Raw genomic sequence first — 19,742 nt, 5'->3', positions numbered from 1 at the left:
TCCTTGGCATACGTGGGGAGGGAACAGCACAGGCATCAGTAGTTTTTTTTTTTTTTTTTTTTTTTTTTTTGTGGTTTTAGGGCGCACAACTTCAACAGTCATTAGCGCCCAGATTACGTGAGGAATGCACCGCGAGTCACAAGTTTAAAACAGCAACGAAACGGAAAACACGATAAAAGACAGACTGACAGGCATAGGATTAAAAAAGGAAAACAGCAGAATCAAATGTCCTTTGAGAGGGTTGTCAAATTGATAAAATGAAGAACGCGAGCAGCTGCTCGTGGGTCATCCGCTAAAATGGCTTCTACAGTACATGGCAGGCCAAGATCAAGATGCAGGGTGTTAAAATCCGGACAGACCGTTAAAATGTGGCGGACCGCCAGCAATTGCCCACATGGGCAGAACGGCGCCGGCGCAGCCATCAGCAGATGGCGATGGCTGAACCGGCAGTGGCCAATTCGTAACCGGGCCAAAACAACCTCCTCCCGCCGAGAAGGGCGTGAGGAGGATGTCCAAGCCACGGGAAGAGGTTTCAGGGACCAAGTTTGTTGTCTGTAAGTGCAGCCCAATCGGCATGCCACTGCGATAAAATGCGCCGACAAATTACCCTGCAACAATCTGACGAAGGGACACAACAAGAAGCTGTCCGAGGCTGGAGGACCGCAGCCTTGGCCGCGGCATCTGCAGCTTCGTTCCCAGGGATACCGACATGGCCAGGAACCCACATAAAGCTAACCGGAGAACCGACGTCCACCAGCTGCTGAAGAGAGCGTTGGATCCGGTGCACGAAAGGGTGAACCGGGTACGGATCACTGAGGCTCTGGATAGCGCTCAGGGAATCGGAGCAGATGACATATGCAGAATGTCGGTGGCGGCAGATGTAAAGGACAGCCTGGTAGAGGGCAAAGAGCTCAGCTGTGAAGACCGAACAAAGGCCATGGAGCCGGTATTTGAAACTTTGTGCCCCGACAATAAAAGAACACCCGACCCCGTCAGTGGTCTTAGAGCCATCTGTATAAATGAAGGTCATATTAATGAACTTCGAACGAAGTTCAATAAAACGGGAGTGGTAGACTGAACCGGGGGTAACCTCCTTCGGGAGCGAGCAGAGGTCAAGGTGGACGCGAACCTGAGCCTGGAGCCAAGGTGGCGTGTGGCTCTCGCCCACTCGAAAGGTTGCAGGGAGTGAAAAATTAAGGTGTTGAAGGAGGCGACGAAAGCGAACTCCAGGGGGTAGCAGGGCAGAGACATACAACCCGTATTGACTGTCGAGAGAGTCATCAAAAAAGGAACGATAAGACGGGTGGTCGGGCATTGCCAGTAGCCGACAGGCATACCGACAAAGCAGTATATCGCGCCGGTAGGTGAGTGGCAACTCACCAGCGTCAGCATGAAGACTCTCGACGGGACTAGTATAAAACGCTCCGATCGCAAGTCGTAAACCCCGATGTTGTATGGAGTTGAGGCGGCGTAAGATGGATGGCTGTGCAGAGGAGTATATGAAGCTCCCATAATCCAGCTTGGAGCGGACGATCGACCGATATAGGCGAAGTAGGACGGTTCGATCCGCTCCCCACGACATACCACTGAGAACACGGAGGACATTTAGAGAACGGGTACAACGGGCAGCCAAATATGACACATGTGGAGACCAACTAAGTTTCCTGTCAAATGTAAGACCTAAAAATTTTGTTGTCTCCACGAATGGGAGAGCAACGGGACCGAGTTGTAAGGACGGTGGGAGAAACTCTTTGTAGCGCCAGAAGTTAATACAGACCGTCTTCTCGGCAGAAAAACGGAAGCCATTGGCGACACTCCAGGAGTAAAGACGGTCAAGAGAACGCTGAAGACAGCGCTCCAGGAAACACGTACGCTGCGCGCTGCAATAGATGGTAAAATCGTCCACGAAAAGGGAGCCTGATACATCAGCTGGGAGGCAATCCATTATTGGATTGATCGCTATGGCGAAGAGAGCGACGCTCAAAACAGAGCCCTGTGGCACCCCATTCTCCTGGCGAAAAGTGTCTGACAGGACAGAACCCACACGTACCCTGAACTGTCGATCCATTAAAAAGGAACGAATAAAAAGAGGGAGGCGACCGCGAAGGCCCCATGTATGCATGGTGCGGAGAATGCCCGCCCTCCAACAGGTGTCGTAAGCCTTCTCCAAATCAAAGAACACAGTCGCGGTCAGGCGCTTCCGCAAGAAGTTATTCATAACGAAGATCGACAAGGTAACCAGATGGTCAACAGCAGAGCGGCGCCTACGAAATCCACATTGTACATTGGTAAGTAGGCGTCGAGACTCGAGCAGCCAAACCAATCGAGAGTTAACCATTCGCTCCATCACTTTACATACACAGCTGGTAAGCGAGATGGGTCGATAACTGGAGGGCAAGTGCTTGTCCTTCCCCGGCTTAGGAATCAGGACAACAATAGACTCGTGCCAGCATGCAGGAACATGTCCCTCAATCCAGATGCGATTGTAAGTACGAAGAAGAAAACCTTTACCCGCAGGAGAAAGGTTGTTCAGCATCTGAATATGAATAGAATCAGGCCCTGGAGCGGAGGACCGTGATCGGCCAAGTGCGTTTTCGAGTTCCCGCATGGTGAATGGGGCATTATAACTTTCACGATTCGAGGAGCGGAAGTTAGGTGGCCTAGCCTCCTCTGCCTGTTTGCGGGGGAGGAAGGCAGGGTTGTAATGAGCGGAGCTCGAAACCTCTGCGAAAAAGCGGCCAAAGGCATTGGAGACAGCCTCAGGGGCCACAAGGACGTCATTCGCGACCGCCAAGCCAGAAACTGGTGAGTGGACCGTAGTGCCGGATAGCCGGCGCAGGCTACCCCAGACAACAGAAGAAGGAGTAAAACTGTTGAAGGTGCTTGTGAAAGCAGCCCAGCTGGCTTTCTTGCTTTCTTTAATAATACGACGACACTGTGCACGTAATCGTTTATAATTGATACAATTTGCCACTGTAGGGTGGCGGTGAAAGGTGCGTAAAGCACGTCGACCAGCACGTAAAGCGTCTCTACATGCTGCGGTCCACCAGGGGACCGGTACGCGACGTGGAGAAGAAGTAGGGTGAGGGATGGAATATTCAGCAGCAGTGAGAATGACTTCCGTGAGGTGTGCGACCTGACTATCGCAGCTTGTGAAGGTTTGATCCTGACAGGTCGCCCTGGAAGAGAAGAGCCCCCAGTCTGCTTTGGAGATGTTCCATCTAGATGAGCACGGAGAGGGGGTATGCTGCAGGAGATGGATAACACACGGGAAGTGGTCGCTCGAATATGTATCAGAAAGTGCATACCACTCGAACCGGCGTGCAAGTTGGGGAGTACATATAGAGAGATCTAAATGGGAATAGGTGTGAGATGTGTCCGAAAGAAAAGTAGGGGCGCCAGTGTTGAGGCAGACAAGATTGAGCTGGTTGAAAAGGTCTGCTAACAGGGAGCCCCTCGGGCAGGATGCTGGAGAGCCCCAAAGGGGATGGTGGGCATTGAAGTCTCCAGTTAACAAAAATGGTGCAGGGAGCTGAGCAATAAGTTGCATCATGTCTGCTCTGGTAACGGCAGACAACGATGGAGTGTAAACGGTACAAATGGAAAATGTAAAGGTGGGGAGAGTAATGCGGATGGCAACTGCCTGCAGGCCGGTGTGCAACGTGATGGGATCGTAGTAAATATCATCCCGGACCAGCAACATAACCCCTCCATGAGCCGGGATACCTACCACAGGGGGTAGGTCAAAACGCACAGAGGTGTAGTGTGCCAAGCCAATTTGATCGCATGGGCGTAGCTTCGTTTCCTGGAGGGCTACGACGAGCGGACGGTGCAAGCGGAGCAGCAAGTCCTCTCGGTTGGAGCGAATGCTGCGAATATTCCAGTGAATAAGTGCCATCGTAAGAAAAAAAAAGAAGATGAAAGAAGGGGTCACCTCGAAGGCCGCTGAGGGCCTGGCTTCGAGCGAGCACTGCCGCCGCTATCAGTAGGCGGACAGTCATCGTCCATTGGGTCTATAGGTTCATTGGCCATCTTGGGAGGATGGCCGGGAGGGGGAGCTTCCTCCGCCGGTGAACGACCAGATGTTCGGCTACCAGCGGTGCGGCCAGGCGAAACGGAGGACGGCCTGGGGCGGCAACCGCTGGGTGGCGCAGGAGAAGAAATGCGCCGTGGCGGAGAAGGAGAACTGTGCTTCCTATGTGCCTTCTTGGAAGGTCGTTTGGTGGAAGTACCGGTCGAAGGCTGGGAGGTTGAGGTACGGAGGAAGTCTGCACGGGACGGTTCCTTCTTGAAGGCCCGTGCATCTGACTTCTGGGTCTTCGTCTTAGCAGAAGCTGATGAAGGGGCTGGTGTCTGTGGGGTGATGGGAGGAAGAGGAGACGTCGACCGCGCGATCTTAGCACTGGCCGAACGGACGACCGTGGTGCTGAAGGTCAGATCGCATGTCTGGGTTGCCACCTCCCTGGTAGTCCGAGGAGAGGCAAGGACAGTACTGTATTTCCCCGCTGGGAGCAGCGTGGGCTTCCTACTAGCCAATAGCTTGCGAGCAGCCGAGGTGGACACTTTCTCTTTGACCCGAATTTCTTGGATACAGCGTTCTTCCTTATAGACAGGACAGTCGCGGGAGGATGCGGCATGGTCACCCTGACAGTTCACACAACGAGGAGACGGAGGTGGACAGTCACCCTCATGGGCATCCCTGCCACAAGTGACACATTTAGCCGCATTGGAACAAGACTGTCGAGTGTGATTGAAATGCTGACACTGGTAGCAGCGCGTAGGTGTCGGGACATAGGGGCGAACTGAAATGACCTCGTAGCCCGCCTTGATGCGCGATGGCAGCTTAACACTATCGAAGGTCAAGAAAAGTGTCCGGGTCGGTACAAGGTCATTGTTGACCTTTTTCATGACCCTATGGACAGCCGTCACGCCCTGCTCAGCGAGGAAAGATTGAATCTCCTCGTCAGTCAAGCCATCGAGGGATCTAGTATAGACCACACCACGAGATGAATTCAAAGTTTGGTGAGCCTCCACCCTGACAGGGAATGTGTACAGGAGTGTGGCCCGAAGCAGTTTTTGTGCCTGAAAGGCGCTCTCAGTTTCGAGTAATAAGGTACCGTTACGCAACCTGGTACAAGATTTAACAGATCCGGCTATGGCATCGACGCCCTTCTGGATAACGAAAGGGTTGACAGAGGAAAAATCCTTTCCGTCCTCAGATCGAGAAACGACGAGGAACTGTGGGGCAGGCGGTAGTACTTTTGTCACTGGTAGCTGGTCAAGTTTCCGTTTTTGGGCAGAAGTCGAGAGAGATGGGGTGAAATCCATTGCGGAGGAATCCCCCATGATTGCCAGCGTCTCCGATGGCGCGCTCCTTCCTTGTGGGGACCCTCTCAGAGGGCACTCCCGCCTTAGGTGAATGTTTACACCTCAGGTCACACCTCCCGAGAAACAGACGGAGGGACCAATCGGCATGGTCAGAAGGTATCAGCTCAGGCAATCACCCCTCCCCGGGCCTGGCCTTTACCAGGGGGTACGCGCGTGCCTTACATGTCTACCCAGGGCGGGGAATTACGCGTTACCCCGTCACCGGCTACGCGTGCGAACGCGTGGGTCGGCCTTCAGGCGCGCACAGGGAGGAAGGAAGAAGAGGAAAAAGGAGGGAGAGAGAGAGAGAGAGAGAGAGAGAGAGAGAGAGAGAGAGAGAGAGAGGACAGACTGTCTCAAACACCGAGGCGGAGACCAGAGAAGGCAAGGAGAAGAAGGCAATGAGAAGGCAAGGAGAAGAAGGCAATGAGAAGGCAAGGAGAAGAAGGCAATGAGAAGGCAAGGAGAAGAAGGCAATGAGAAGGCAAGGAGATTTTGCAGGGGAAAGAATAAGGAAGACAGTGAGGTGGAGAAGAGCAAAGAAAGGAACCAATCAAAGGAAGGAAGAAACGAGAAGTGAAAAAGCAAAATGACCGCAAACAGAGGTTGTGGAACCGTCCGTCTCTGGACGCAGGCGCTAACTACCCCCTTGAGGGGGAGGGACTCCTTTTAGTCGCCTCTTACGACAGGCAGGAATACCTCGGGCCTATTCTAATCCCCGGACCCGCAGGGGGGAGGTATCAGTAGTGTGATCCCTGTGTTGTCAGCGGGCTCAGCCATAGGGCTCAACCATATGGATACATACTAGCCCCACCACAGGGACTGGCTACACTTGCTGGTGACCTAGCAGTGACGAAGGGGGGCTGCAGTGGGGAAGGAAAAGGGGGAGAAAGGGGGAAAAGGAATTCACACCGTGGATACTAGGGAAGGAGTTCTTCTCCACATGGCTCGCACTAAAAACAGGAAATTTTGAAGTTGAGGTCACACCTCAGGTAGGGACCTAAATGTCAAAAAGGATGAAAGAACAGGCAAAAGGAAAAAAACTGTAACCAATACAGGAAACCAGGTGGATAGCCAGGTCAACATAAATCATAATACTGAGAGAGGAGGAGGAGGTGGCAACAGGGAAGGAGCAAGGATAGGGAGGGAGAGCAGGGTGAAGGAAATGCAGCCAGGGAAGGAAGAATTGGCTGCAACAGCTGGGGGCCCGTGTGCACCACGCATGAACTCATGAAATAACCATGGGCCCCCTGGGGGGGACAGTTACGGGGATGTTGAGGCCAGGGGATTACAAGAAATAAGAATATTTTGTTGGGCGAGTTCCCACATGTGCAATCTGGAAAGCTAGCATTGTTAGAAGGGACCTAGATGATGCAGGCTGTGAAGTAGTCACTAAAACGAAGAATGTCATGTTGGATGGCATGCTCAGCGACTGGGAGGTTCAGCTGTCTCTTGGCCAGAGTTCGGTGGTGGCCATCCATGAGGACAGACAGCTTGTTAGTTGTCATGCACTACAAGAGAGGCGCTCTGCATCGCGGTGTAGTTTGCTGTCCAGATTTAGAGAGGGTGCGTTTCTGGATGAGGTATCGAATATATTGCTTCCTCTTACTTATACCTCCCGAGGAGATCACGAATGTAAAATTAGAGACATTCAAGTGCGCATGGAGGCTTTCCGGCAGTTGTTCTTTCCGTGAACCATACGCGACTGGAACAGGAAAGGGAGGTAATGACAGTGGCACGTAAAGTGCCCTCCGCCACACACCATTGGGTGGCTTGCGGAGTATAAATGTAGATGTAGATGTAGAGGTAGAGGTAGAGGTAGAGGTAGAGAGAGATTGGTAGCCACGATCACAGGCACTAGGCTGTATGAAAGAGACTTCTTTGTACAGAATGGGCAGCAGCTGTCGAACTGGAGGTGGTTGATAGGTTTGATGTGGATGGTGGTGCTGACACAGTCATCCTTGAGGTGGTCAATGAGGAAGTGAAAGTGGGAGAAGGTGTTTAGGTTCTGGAGGAATGTGAATAGGGTGCCCTCACCCTCGGTCCTTAGCAGGAACATGCCATCAATGAATCTGAACCAAGTAAGGGGTTTGGGGTTTTTGTGGATGAGGACATAGTGGGCCATGGCAACTTGAAATGAGGTTGTTCGTCTGGACTAAGTTAGGCACTGGGAAAGGCGGTGTTCAGCAGTGGGAAGGCCACAGGCATTTGGGTGTTAGCATATAGGGAGGTGGCATCGACAATGACAAGCAGAGCACCAGGTCATACAGGAGTAGAAACTGTGGAGAGTCGATGGAGGAAATGGTTGGTCTCTTTTATATGGGAGGATAGGTCATGGGTAATATGCTGAAGGTGTTGGGTCACGAGAGCAGAGGTTCTCTCAGTGGGACACATTAATCGTTCACAATGAGATTTACTGGGTGGCTGGGTTTATGAAATTATGAAGCATGTAGAGGGTAGGAGTGTGGGGGGATGAGGAGAGAGAGGGACACAGGAGAAATGTTCTGGGATGGGCCTAAGATTCTGAGAAGGGACAGGAAATCTTGTTGGATTTCTGGACTGGGGTCACTGAGATAAGATCTGAAGGTAGACATATCTGACAGTTGGTACAGTCCCTGTGCCAGGTAATCTCTGTGGTTCATAACGACAGTGCTGGAGCCTTTGTCAGTAGATAGGATTACATGGTTGGGATCAGTTTTTAGATGGTGGAGTGCTGTTTTTTCTGTGGATGTAAGTATGGTTTCCATGTTGAGTTACTAGGGGAATGATAATGAGGGGGATGGGCAAGGTTAGGAAATTCTGGAAAGTTAACAGAGTGATTTTGGGTAGTGGGGGTGGATCACACTTGGATGGAAGACTGAATCCTGATTGACTCATTTCCCTAATCCAGTTACCACTGATCAATCCCCAGTGTCACCAAATCACTTCCTTTTAACTTTCCAGAATGTCCTAACCTTGACCTTTGCTTCACCATCATTTCCCAAATAAACATGGAAACCAAACTTACATTCAGAGAAAGAACTGCACTCCACCACCTAAAAACTGATCTGTATCTTCTAAACCTACCTGCCAACAAACGCTCCACCACTGTGGTTATGAAGACACAGGGATTATCTGGAAGAGGGCTCCACCAGCTGTCAGTAACACATCTGCTTACAAACCTATTCATAGTGACCCTGTTCCAAGAATCCCACAATATCTCCAGCCCCTTCTCAGATCAGTAAGTCCCTCCCAGAACTACTTCTCTGCATCTCTCTCTCTCTCTCTCTCTCTCTCTCTCTCTCTCTCTCTCTCTCTCTCCCCCCCCCCCCCCCCACCACCACCACTCCCTACACTACCATCTTCTATTTGCTTCATAAAAAGTCCATAAACCCACCAACCAGGGCTCCTCAATATGGCTAATTAATGCGTCCACACTGAAAGAATCTCTGCTCTTATGAACCAACACCTTCAGCCTACTACCCATAATCCACACTCCCATATAGAAGACACCACCCATTTCCTCCAGACTCTCCACAGTTTCTGTTGCTTTAAGCATCCAATGCCCTACATGTCACTGTCAATGCAATCTCCCACTACACTAACATACTCAAAAGCCCATGGCCTTGCTGCTGTTTAATACTACTCTTCCCAATGCCCGACTGACAAGTTGTCTGTCTGCATGAATGGCTACCACCAAACCGTGGCCAAGCGACAGATGTACCATCCAGTTGGTGAACATACTACCCCGCACGATGTGCTTCACTTCAATGACTGCTTTACAGCCTGAAACACCTGGATTCTTTCTACCTGCCCAGCTTTTATGAACTGCACAGATGGGGATTCTCCCTAAAACATATTCTTCATTCCCGTAAACCTGCTGGCCTCAACCTCTGCTAGTCCATCCCCTCCTCCACCCCCCCCCCCTCACACTCAGTACTACACTTTCCATCAACACACCTACTGTCTTTCTCCTTCTCTTTATCTCTCCTCTCCCTCCACCTTCCCCCACTGGCACAGCCACCAGACTCTGCACCTAACAGCCCATTCAAGCCCACCGCATCCCTGCATACTATCACAAGAAGCACATCATTTTCCCCCACTCCTATCTCATAGCCCACCCACTTCCCGACCCATGTCACCTCCTTACACTTACCACCCACTCCCAATTGCTGCACATGTCAGATGCAGTGGATCGATTGCTGTTATGCCATCCTGCACTTTCCATTCAAGAAAATCTTTGAATATTTCTTAGGTATCCATCCAGGCGGATACCCAGAAGGCATGATATTTCAGCAAGCCAACTTTTTGATGTCCTCAGGCGTTTCTGATGACTGATTTCTGCTGGGACCCACCTTTATATCTTCTCCCACCCCAGGCTGGGTCCAAGCATTTCATAAGTGGAAACCACTGTCTTTAGTTATTAATCCTTCATGTAGAAGGATCTCTACATGGTATCTCTCTTTACACTGGTATCTCTAAGAGATTCTCTAAGCTTCACAGGAGAAAAGTTTGGGTCAGCACTAATGAAACTGTCTGAATTTGAGCTTATGTCAATCTAGTTTCTATTTTAAGGAAATTACTAGGAACAAACAAATGGAATAGTGAGAGGCTGCCCACTATCACCACTTGTGGCCAATATGTTCACGAAAGCATTTGAAGCAGCAGCCCTGATTTCAGCCATCTACAAGCCTCTTGCTTTTTTTTATATATGCAGATAATACATTCATGATCTGGCCACACAGAGACAACTTCAACTACAAGACTTTCTGCAACACCATTATTTTTTTGTTGTGATTTTAGGGTGCAAAACTGCTACGGTCATAAGCATCCATTCTGTGGCTTAGGGAAGGGTAAAAAACCAAATGTTAAATCAGCAGCAATTGAAGCAATACTCAAAAAGGCAGGAAACTAAAAATGGAAGGAAATCTTAGAAAACTACTACTGAAGCGGAGTGGGGGGGGGGGGGGGGGGGGGTTGTTTGTCCCAAAACATGAGCTTCAAATGACCGATGTCATCTTACTGACACTGATAAACTCGGAAACTCAAGGACGCGATCGGCTGAGTGCGTGTCATCTGCTAGAAGAGAAAATATATCAGGCAACGGCTGTAGCTGGGTGCGTAGCCGATTAAAATAGGGGCACTGAAGTAAAAGTTGAAAGCAGTGGGGACAAAGCAGGGGAGGATCGCCACTTAAAAGATGTCTGTGGCTAAAAAGACAGTGCCCTATCCAAATTCTAGTTACAATTACCTCCTCCCGATGATGAGGCCAGGAGGAAGAGGTCCAACCACAGGGAAGAGGTTTTACGTCCCGTAATTTATTATCAGGAAGCGTAAACGAATGTGTGTGCCCTAAAAGAGCAACACAATGACATAAAATGCTCTGTAGATTGGCTAAGGGAACCATGCGAACAGCGGGCCGAGGAAGAGAGACTGCAGCCTTGGCAGCTATATCAGCTGCCTCATTTCAGTGGATTCCAACATGCCCCGAGAACCAGAGGAATGCCACATAGACGCCCACCAAGTGGAGCAAATGGAGGCAGTCCTGAATCTGGTTGACCAGAGGGTAGACAGGATAAAGAGCTTGGAGGTTGAGGAGAGAGCTGAGCGAATCTGAGCAAATAATATACTGTAGTCGGATGTATTGGACAGCCTGGAGAACAGCATAAAGCTCTGCACTAAAAACTAACAATATAGGCACTCCCAACACCAAATGTGGTTTTTGAGCCGTCAGTGTAAATAAATGTGGTATCCTCCATTTGTGCGCATAGAGCAGCAAACACCTGACGATAAATTATAGGTGGGGTACTATCGTTGGGAAGCTGACAAAGGTCATGGAGCACGCAGGGCCGAGCATGAAGCCAAGGCGGTGCCGTGCCCCCATTTGTCAAGAAAGTTTTAGGAATGTCGAAGGAAAGAGAACAGAGCAGTTGACGGATGTGGACTCCCGGTGGTAGTAGAGAGGAAGGGCGGCCTGCATACCCTAAATCCAAAGAGGCGTTGAAAAAAAGGGCATGGATCAGATGAGCAGGCATGGAAAACAGATGACTAGTGTAATGACTCAGGACAGTTCACCAACTGGACAGCGGAGGTTCAGCAGTCTCAGCATAAAGGCTCTCCACAGGGCTAGTGTAAAAAGCTCATGACGCTTAACACAATCCACGGTGGTGGACAGAGTTGAGACGCCAAAGGACAGTCGGCCGTGCAGAGGGGTATGCTGTACTTCCATAGTCCAATTTCGAGTGCACTAAGGCGTGATATAGGTGGAGGAGGACAACTTGGTGAAAAATCGGTATTAAAGCATTCGTAATTTTGAGAGGAGAAAGTAAGAGGTCACACTTTCGCTGCTCGTTTCTTAGGGAGAAAGGCTGGCGGGTAATTTGAAGAGCTCGAAATCTCAGCAAAGTGTTGACCCAATGAGTTAGAAACTGTGACTGGATCTACTAAGGTATCATGCGTGACAGTTAGTCCAGAGATGGGGGAAAAACTGGACGTGCCAGATAACCATCGAATGCCACTTCAAACTACAGAGAATGGAGTGAAGGTGTTAAAGGAGCTGGTAAAGAAGTCCCAGCTTGCCTTCTTGCTATTGTGGATGATGCGACGGCATCACGCACGTAACTGCTTACAGCAGACACAGTTGGCCAATGTAGGATGGTGGCGGAAAAGTGACGAGCATGTCTCTGCTCGTTTATTGCATCATGGCACGTCTCGTTCCACCAAGGAACTGGGGGCACCGGGGCATAGAGGAGGTACGAGGTATTGTACGTTCCGCAGCTGTAAGAATAACTTCCATAACATGAGCGACCTGATTGTTGATGCTAGGAAACTGATGGTCATTGAATATCGCTAGAGTGGAGAAAAGTGTCCAATCAGCTTGGGAAAAACTTCCAGCGTCTTGGGCACATAGATGGCAGTTGTGGCTGTAATCAAAGGACACATGGAAAATGGTCACTCCGGTGTGTATCAGCAAGAGCGAACCATTCAAAGTGCTGAGAAAGTTGAACAGTACCAACCGAAAGGTCCAAATGAGAGAAGTTTGACACGTGAGGCAGACAAAAATGTAGGTTCCCCAGTGTTGAGGCAAACAAGATCCACTTGGTGGAAGAGGTCAATCAATAGGGAGCCTCGTGGACAAGGACACGGAGATCCCCAAAGTGGGTGGAGGGCACTGAAGTCCCCAATCAGCAAATATGGTGGCGGGAGCTGACCAAGGAGATGAAGGAGATCGGCTCTTGCCATTGGCCTGAATGATGGAATGTATATGGTACAAAGAGAGAAGGTGTATCCATCCAGAAAGGGAAAGATGTACAGCGACTGCTTGGAAGGAACTGTTTAAGGGGATTGGGTGATAATGGACAGTATCATGGAGAAGAATCAAAGTCCCCCATGTGTCAGAGTGCCATCAACAGAGGGGAGATCAAACCGGATCGACTGGAAATGAGGGAAGACAAAGTGATCATGGGGATGTAGCTTCGTTTCCTGAAGACGACCAGGAAGTAGGATCACAAGAGGATCGACGACCAGGAAGTAGGATCACAAGAAGATCAACAATTCATCTCGACTGGAACGAATTCTGTGGATATTCCAATGGATAATTGACACAGGGCAGACAGAAAGGGGAAAATCTCATCACGGCTGCCATCAACTCAATGACCGCTAAGAGCCGGCAGCTGACGGTGTGGAACAGCATTCAGCCAAAGGCAGAAAATCCTGATTCATAGGTTGTTCGGGGGCAGCTCCTGCCGCCAGTGATCGGCTGTTTGATCAGCTGCCAGCGCTGCATCTCAGCGACATGGAAAATGGCCACGGTCGGCTGCCGCTGGCTGGCACTGTAGAGGAAACATGCCGTGTCGGAGAAGGAGACGGACTTTGTTTCGTATGAGCCAAGTTGGAAGTTGAGATGAGGGAGGAATCTGTGGTTGTGAAGTCGAGGTATGTAAAAAATCTTCACGAGTAGGCACTTTTTTGGAAGTCCGGGTGTCCGATTTTTTCTTTGGGGCCCGTGATTTAGCAGGAGCCGATGAGGGGTGAGCCTCAGAGTGAGCAGGTGATAGTGTGGAGGTTGAACGGGTGATCTTTGGACTGGATGATCGGACGACCGTGGCGCTAAAGGTGGGGTCGCAAGTCTGCGTGGCTACCTCCTTAGTAGGCTGAGGAGATGCAAGGACAGTGCTATATTTAACCGCTGGGGAAAATGTGGGCTTTCTACTGACGAATAACTTATGAGCAGCAAATGTAGACACCTTTTCTTTCACTCAGTTTTCCTGAATAATTCATTCATCTTTGAAAATAGGATAATCACGAGACGAAGCAGCGCGATCACCCATACAGTTGATGCAACGAGGGGATGGAGGTGGACAGTCACCCTCATGGGCATCCCTGCCACGTGCAACGCATTTGGCCATATTGGAACATGACTGGCTGGTATTATTAAACAGCCGACACCGAAAGCAATGCGTAGGGTTGGGGATGTAAGGGCAAGCTGAAATTATCTCATAGCCCGCTTTAATGTTCGATGGAAGTTGAACTCTGTCAACTGTTAAGACGAGAGTATGGGTCGGTACCAAGCCCTTGTCAACCCTTTTCATGACTATGTACAGCCATTATGCCCTAGTCAGACAGGTAATTTTGAATGTCCTTGTTGGATAATCCATCGAGTGAGCATGTATAAACCACCCCGAGTAATGAATTTAAAGTACAGTGCACTTCCACCCAGACAGGGAAGGTGTGTAACAGTGCAGTTCACAAAATTTTTGTGCCTGGAGGGCACTGACCGTTTCTAACAAGAAGTTGCCATTTCGTAATCAGAAACAAGGCTTTACAGGACCTGCAATTGCATCCACACCTTTCTGAATAATGGAAGCGTTGACTGTGGATAAGTCATGACCTTCATCAGGCCGAGAAACAACTAGGAACTTTGGCACTGAGGGAAGAATTGTCCGTGGCTGAGACTCTTCTAGCTTTCTCTTGTGGGCAGAAGTTTTATACGTAGAGGAAACAATTGCAAAAATATCCCCCATGATTACCGGCGTCTCCGATGGTGCGCTCCTTCCTCATGGGGGCCCTCTCCAAGGGCACTCCCGCCTTAGGTGATTGTCCACACCTGAGGTCACACCCACCGAGAAACGGACGGAGGGTCGGCACGTTCGGAAGGTACCAGCTCGGGTAATCACCTCTCCCTGGGCCTGACCTCTACCTGGGGGTATGTATGTGTTCTACCTGTCTACCCAGGGCAGGGAATAACACGTTCCCCCGCCACCGGCTATGTATGGGAACGTGTGGGTTGGCCTTCAGACACGCACAGGGAGGAAAGAGAGAGGAAGGGAGGAACAAAGAAAAGGAAAGAAGAGGGGTCTCAAATGTCACAGCGGAGAAGAGGGTAAAGAGAAGAGGCAAGGAAAAGAGGACAGAGGGTGGACAGAGACTTCCCAGCATAGATAACAAAGAAGAGAGACTACGTCTTACAGTCACAAGCATCCGTCTCCAGATGCAGGCACAAAACATACTCCAAAAAAGAGGGAGAAGGGGAAGGGAAGGGGCAGAGGGAGGAGAGGACGGGGAAGGAGTGGGGATGGGGAGGGATGTGGAAAAGCAAGGTATGCAGCCCGGAAAGGAAGGATAGCTGCACTAGCTTTGCTCGTAGAGCAAAGACCAGATAGCACACTAAGTCACAGCATCTACTGTAAACACTTGGCTTCAGCTGTCATGCCCCTTTACAATGAGAATGTGTCCTAAGCACCCCGGTGCACAGAGAACATGAAATCTCGGATTGTGACAGTTCAGCAACTGAACAGCAGCATTTATAGGCCATGATCCATATGAACGATTATGACAACCACTAGATACAATGTGCCTTAAGTCTGAAAAAGCAGAGACGGCAGCTTGCTGAGGACAAACAGTAGCCGGTTGCAACAGTGATCATCCTGTATGTCTGGAACAAATCAGAGGAATATTCTGAAACGATTTCAAGTGCATGTTCTACCCACTATCTAAGACAAAAGCCTTGCTGGGATGTGTGAAGAATGATCTACGATCTGGAAACCAGGAGTCTACTGCATCCCTTGCCAGTGTGGGGAAATGTATTTAGGTCAGACTATTCGAACGGTACAGGAGAGATGCAAAATGCCACATAGGCAACAAACAGCCAACAAAGTCAACTGTGGCAGAGCACTGCATCTCCGAAGACCTGTCATGATTTACAGCAGCAGCAAACTGTTGCAACAATCCAACACTTTCTAGAATTTCATTCCTACAGAGGCTGTAGTAGCTTTCAACTTAGCAAGGTCTAGAACCTAGCCATGAGTATGATCAAAGTACAGAGGCAATCCACACGGAAATCTGCTCCTCCCATTGAAACAACAGTAGATGGGAATGCATTGTTGCCACGCCAGCAGGGACCACATCCAAAGCCGGATGAGGGGGCGGGGCAGGAGATGATAAGGCAATGCCCAGCAGAAACCAACCAGTCTTCAGGAAAACCTTAAGATGTCAAGGTTGGCTTGACAAAATATTGTGCTTTCTGGATGACACACCTGGCTTAATACTTGGGATACAGTCAATACACTGAATATGCTTTGATTGACTTCTTCATCAGTTCTTGCTGCCTTTCATGTAAAAGGTGAAACTTGTCTAGATAGTATGAATTATACTGTAGCAAGAAAATTGTTCAGTTTTAATTTTCTCAGTCATATTAAGGGGCTTGGGGAGGGGGGAGACCAGTGCAGTATGCAAATAATGAACTAGTCTGCATTGCCACCAAATGGTCAGCAGAAGTTTTGTCTCTGTTACCTGTTTCCTGCATTTCATAGCAGTGTATCAACACACCCAAAGTCACACATAACACTCAGGTATGTCTGAAGTATTATACAAACTAAATACATCAGACAAAATGCTGGACTTATTTATTTTTACGGTTGTTGTTAATAAACTGCAATTGCATGGGTACCTTTCCAATGCACTATGAGCTGTAAAATGAAACTGGGTGTGATAAAATATAACTTTATTTACTGCATTGGGTTCATATCACTATATAACAGCACTGATGCTGTGATGTTGGTTACCATTTACTGCCATCATAGAAGGCTCTCTCAGACATATTCAGTCAGTTCCTCACAGTGGTGCAGCCCATTTCAGAGCCTGTACTGAATGTCATTCTCCTAGTCTACCCATAGGGAAACACTGTCATTCTAGCATTGTCATCATCAACATTCACATAGTTTCTGAGTACTTTTAGCATTTATGCCTTTGACAGTTTAGTTTTTGTTCCATTACTTGCCACTTATAGTGTTGCCATAACTGATTGCTGGAAGTGTGCTGCACATGGCGAAAACATTATGAGCAACAGCAGTGTGCAATACATGCTTTGTCAAATGATCCACTGCTAAACTTGTCAACAATGACTCCTTCAAAACCCACTTCTTGATGGTCTTCCTGTAAATTATCACTCAAGAGCCTCATCACACAAATATGTATGATTCTGTTATTCAGTATGTACGTTAAAGGTGAAGTTCCCTGTTCTGGCCAATAACATCATCACTGGATGTGGTAAGGACTCGCATGAGGACAGCACACTGCCCTCTCGGCCTTAGGTAGTCTCATGGAGCTGAGTGAACCCCGTATCAGATCTTTCACCAACGAAAAGTCCTTGGCAGTGCTGGGAATCAAAGCCAGCTCCTCTGCACAGAGGCGGACTATTCAATAAGTAGCCTACTTAGAAAACAAACTATTTGTGTCTTCCAACTGTGGGTACAAACATGTCTAAAAATAACAGTCCATGTTCTTCCTTCCCTCACTTGACAGCCTCTGTCTGTGCAAATATTAGAATGTTGTGTGCAGTAAGATAAGCTGACTCGTGGTACAGCATATATCTTTATTATTCTGCACATTACAGCTTCTTCCCATTCAGTTATGGGAAAATGGCTTCCATATGTCTCTGTGTAATCTATTATTAACATAATGTGATAGGTACAGTTTAATCCAGATTTTGTACATAAAATGAGACTGTATTATTACAATTCATTGCTCAATATGTGCTGCATACAGAGAAAAGAGTAACAGCTGCAAGCACTAAACACATTCTCAAGTGATTCACAGCTAAAGATTTGGGACGCAGACATCAGGCTTTGAATGGATTATTTAAAATATATATATATATATATATATATATATATATATATATATATATATATATATATACTTAATACGCTACCAACTATGCTGATTCCACAGACATGTATCCAGGTTAAACGTGAAAGTACAAGCAATATTATAAAAAGGATAGTTGCTACTCACCATATAGCGGAGACGCTCACCATATAGCGGAGATGCTGAGTCACAGATAGGCACAACAAAAAGACTGTCACAAAATAAGCTTTCGACCAACAAGGCCTTTGTCGAAAATAGACGACACACTCACGCAAACGCAACTCTCACAATTGACTGCAGTCTCTGACAGCTGAAGCCACAGTTCTCCACTATATGGTGAATAGCAACTAGCCTATTCATAATATTGTTACATTCCATCCTGGATTTTTCATTGTTTAAGAGTGCAAACATATCTTCTTAGGCATTCCATTGATGCATAATAATGAGCAGCCTCACACAGCCAAAAGCGTTATAACAATAATTTCAGTAGTGTTAATGGAAGGTGTTATCTCCTGTGGCGAGGGTAAGTTTGCTGCCTGACACAACACACAGACTAAATATGGCAAGTAGTCTAGAACTTTCCCTAATACACAAACACAAAACAATGATATATTTAAATCAAAATTTGTGAATATTTACCTCATTATCCAATAAAAAATTAAAATGTAGTTTTGCAAAAGAAAATATACGGACCTAAATGGGTTCCAATACCAAAGCAGTCTATCTTGTGGTCTTGCTCATTGAGACTTAAAATGGTTTCTTCATTGATGTCATTTGAAGCCACAATCATAAGTTCTGCAAACCATGGGAGATGCAGGCTGAAACCATGAACTCAATTAATTGCACGTAACACATAACAAACCGTTATGAATATCCAAAAAAGAAGACACCAAAAGACTCAATACATTCTTACTTTTGAGCTACAGTTTCAAAAATTTCTCTTGCTTTATTGGAAAGGTAGGCTAAATCGCCGCTGTCAATCCGAATGCCTTGTGCACGATATCCTAAGTCATTCATAGCCAGTGCAACAGCACAGAAATTTAGTAGTCCACTCCTAAAAACAGACAATTCAAAATTAGAATTTGTATCAGAAGAGTCTCAAGTTAATTATATGAGTCAGCAAACACAAACAATTTTATTTTTTAATAACTTTATTGAAACTAAAATTATGACTACAATGAAAACTTGTTTTAACATTTCACAACTAATAACAATTCAGACGCATACTGAAAGTACTGCTAACAATGAATTCAGCATAGAATACATATTGGGTATGAATGACTGTTTTTTTCTCAAATGCATTTTTAGCAAATAACAATGCACCCAGTAAAAATTGTATGGAGAAAGTCTCCAGCAAATGCAGAAAACAAGTGTACAACTGATGAAGATGAACTCTGCCAAGCAGAAGTAAATAAATAGAAATTGGGACAACAAAAAAATTTACATTACACAGACAATTTCCATTTTAAATAAATAGGAGCTGAAAACTGATCTTAATAGAATTTGTCAATCTACCAAGGAACTTGAACCAAGAGAACTATTTTTTTTTCTTCACGGCTCCTGTGTTATCTTATAGATGCACATTTTGAGATACAGAAAGGAAACAAAAGCCACTCTTGAGCCACCTTAGTCTGACTTGGAAATACTCATTAGCTTGAAGAAGGGAACATATCCGAAGTTTGAGTATGTTCATCCTCAACTCTGTGATCACGCTAACAGCTGGTATTCATATCTGCTGTTCAGCTGCTTAACCATTTCACTGCTCCAGACGTAAATATACGCTAATCGTTTCAGTGCTCCAGACGATATATACTATTTGCTATAAAAAATGCTTACAGTGGTTCCCTGCTACAGTCGTATAGTTACGTGTAACGCCAACAATCAGGCCAGCGAGTCGGAGGTAATTGTCATGCAAGTATGCAGTTTAATTGTTGGAATACTAGGAAATACCTGAACGACTATTGAATGCTGAATTCTCTTTCTGCTGAGTTCATTCGTATCGCTATATTACCTAGTTTGTGTGCGGCCGTTTCCGCATTACCGAATAAAACGACGCGAAGTTACCGTCCGTTTACAGATGATGAGCTGCTGAGTATTCTAAACCAAAGTGACGACAAGGACATCATCATGCCCAATCCAGCTGATTATGGGTGGACAGATAATGATGACGACGAGCTGGCAGATAAATCTGTCACCACAAATATAAAAAATATTTGGGAACCAACAAACATTGAACCAGTAAATGCAGA

At 47.5% G+C, this 19,742-nt stretch overlaps 1 protein-coding gene across 5 annotated transcripts in view; it reads right to left on the bottom strand.

Annotated features, from left to right (window-relative positions):
* The window catches only part of LOC126194988 (nicotinate phosphoribosyltransferase), a 115,684-nt gene that overhangs the window by 45,232 nt on the left and 50,710 nt on the right, over positions 1 to 19,742 (bottom strand). For all 5 annotated transcript variants that reach the window (XM_049933409.1, XM_049933416.1, XM_049933431.1 and 2 more), the window contains exons 8-9: positions 18,407 to 18,547; positions 18,187 to 18,311 (exon numbers count right to left, since the gene is read on the bottom strand). In XM_049933409.1, the coding sequence (XP_049789366.1) occupies positions 18,187 to 18,311; positions 18,407 to 18,547 (266 nt within the window). The remainder of the gene's footprint in view (positions 1 to 18,186; positions 18,312 to 18,406; positions 18,548 to 19,742) is intronic.

This window comes from Schistocerca nitens, chromosome 1 (assembly GCF_023898315.1).
Source record: "Schistocerca nitens isolate TAMUIC-IGC-003100 chromosome 1, iqSchNite1.1, whole genome shotgun sequence".
NCBI lineage: Eukaryota > Metazoa > Arthropoda > Insecta > Orthoptera > Acrididae > Schistocerca > Schistocerca nitens.
This window is presented reverse-complemented; position numbering and strand designations above follow the sequence as displayed.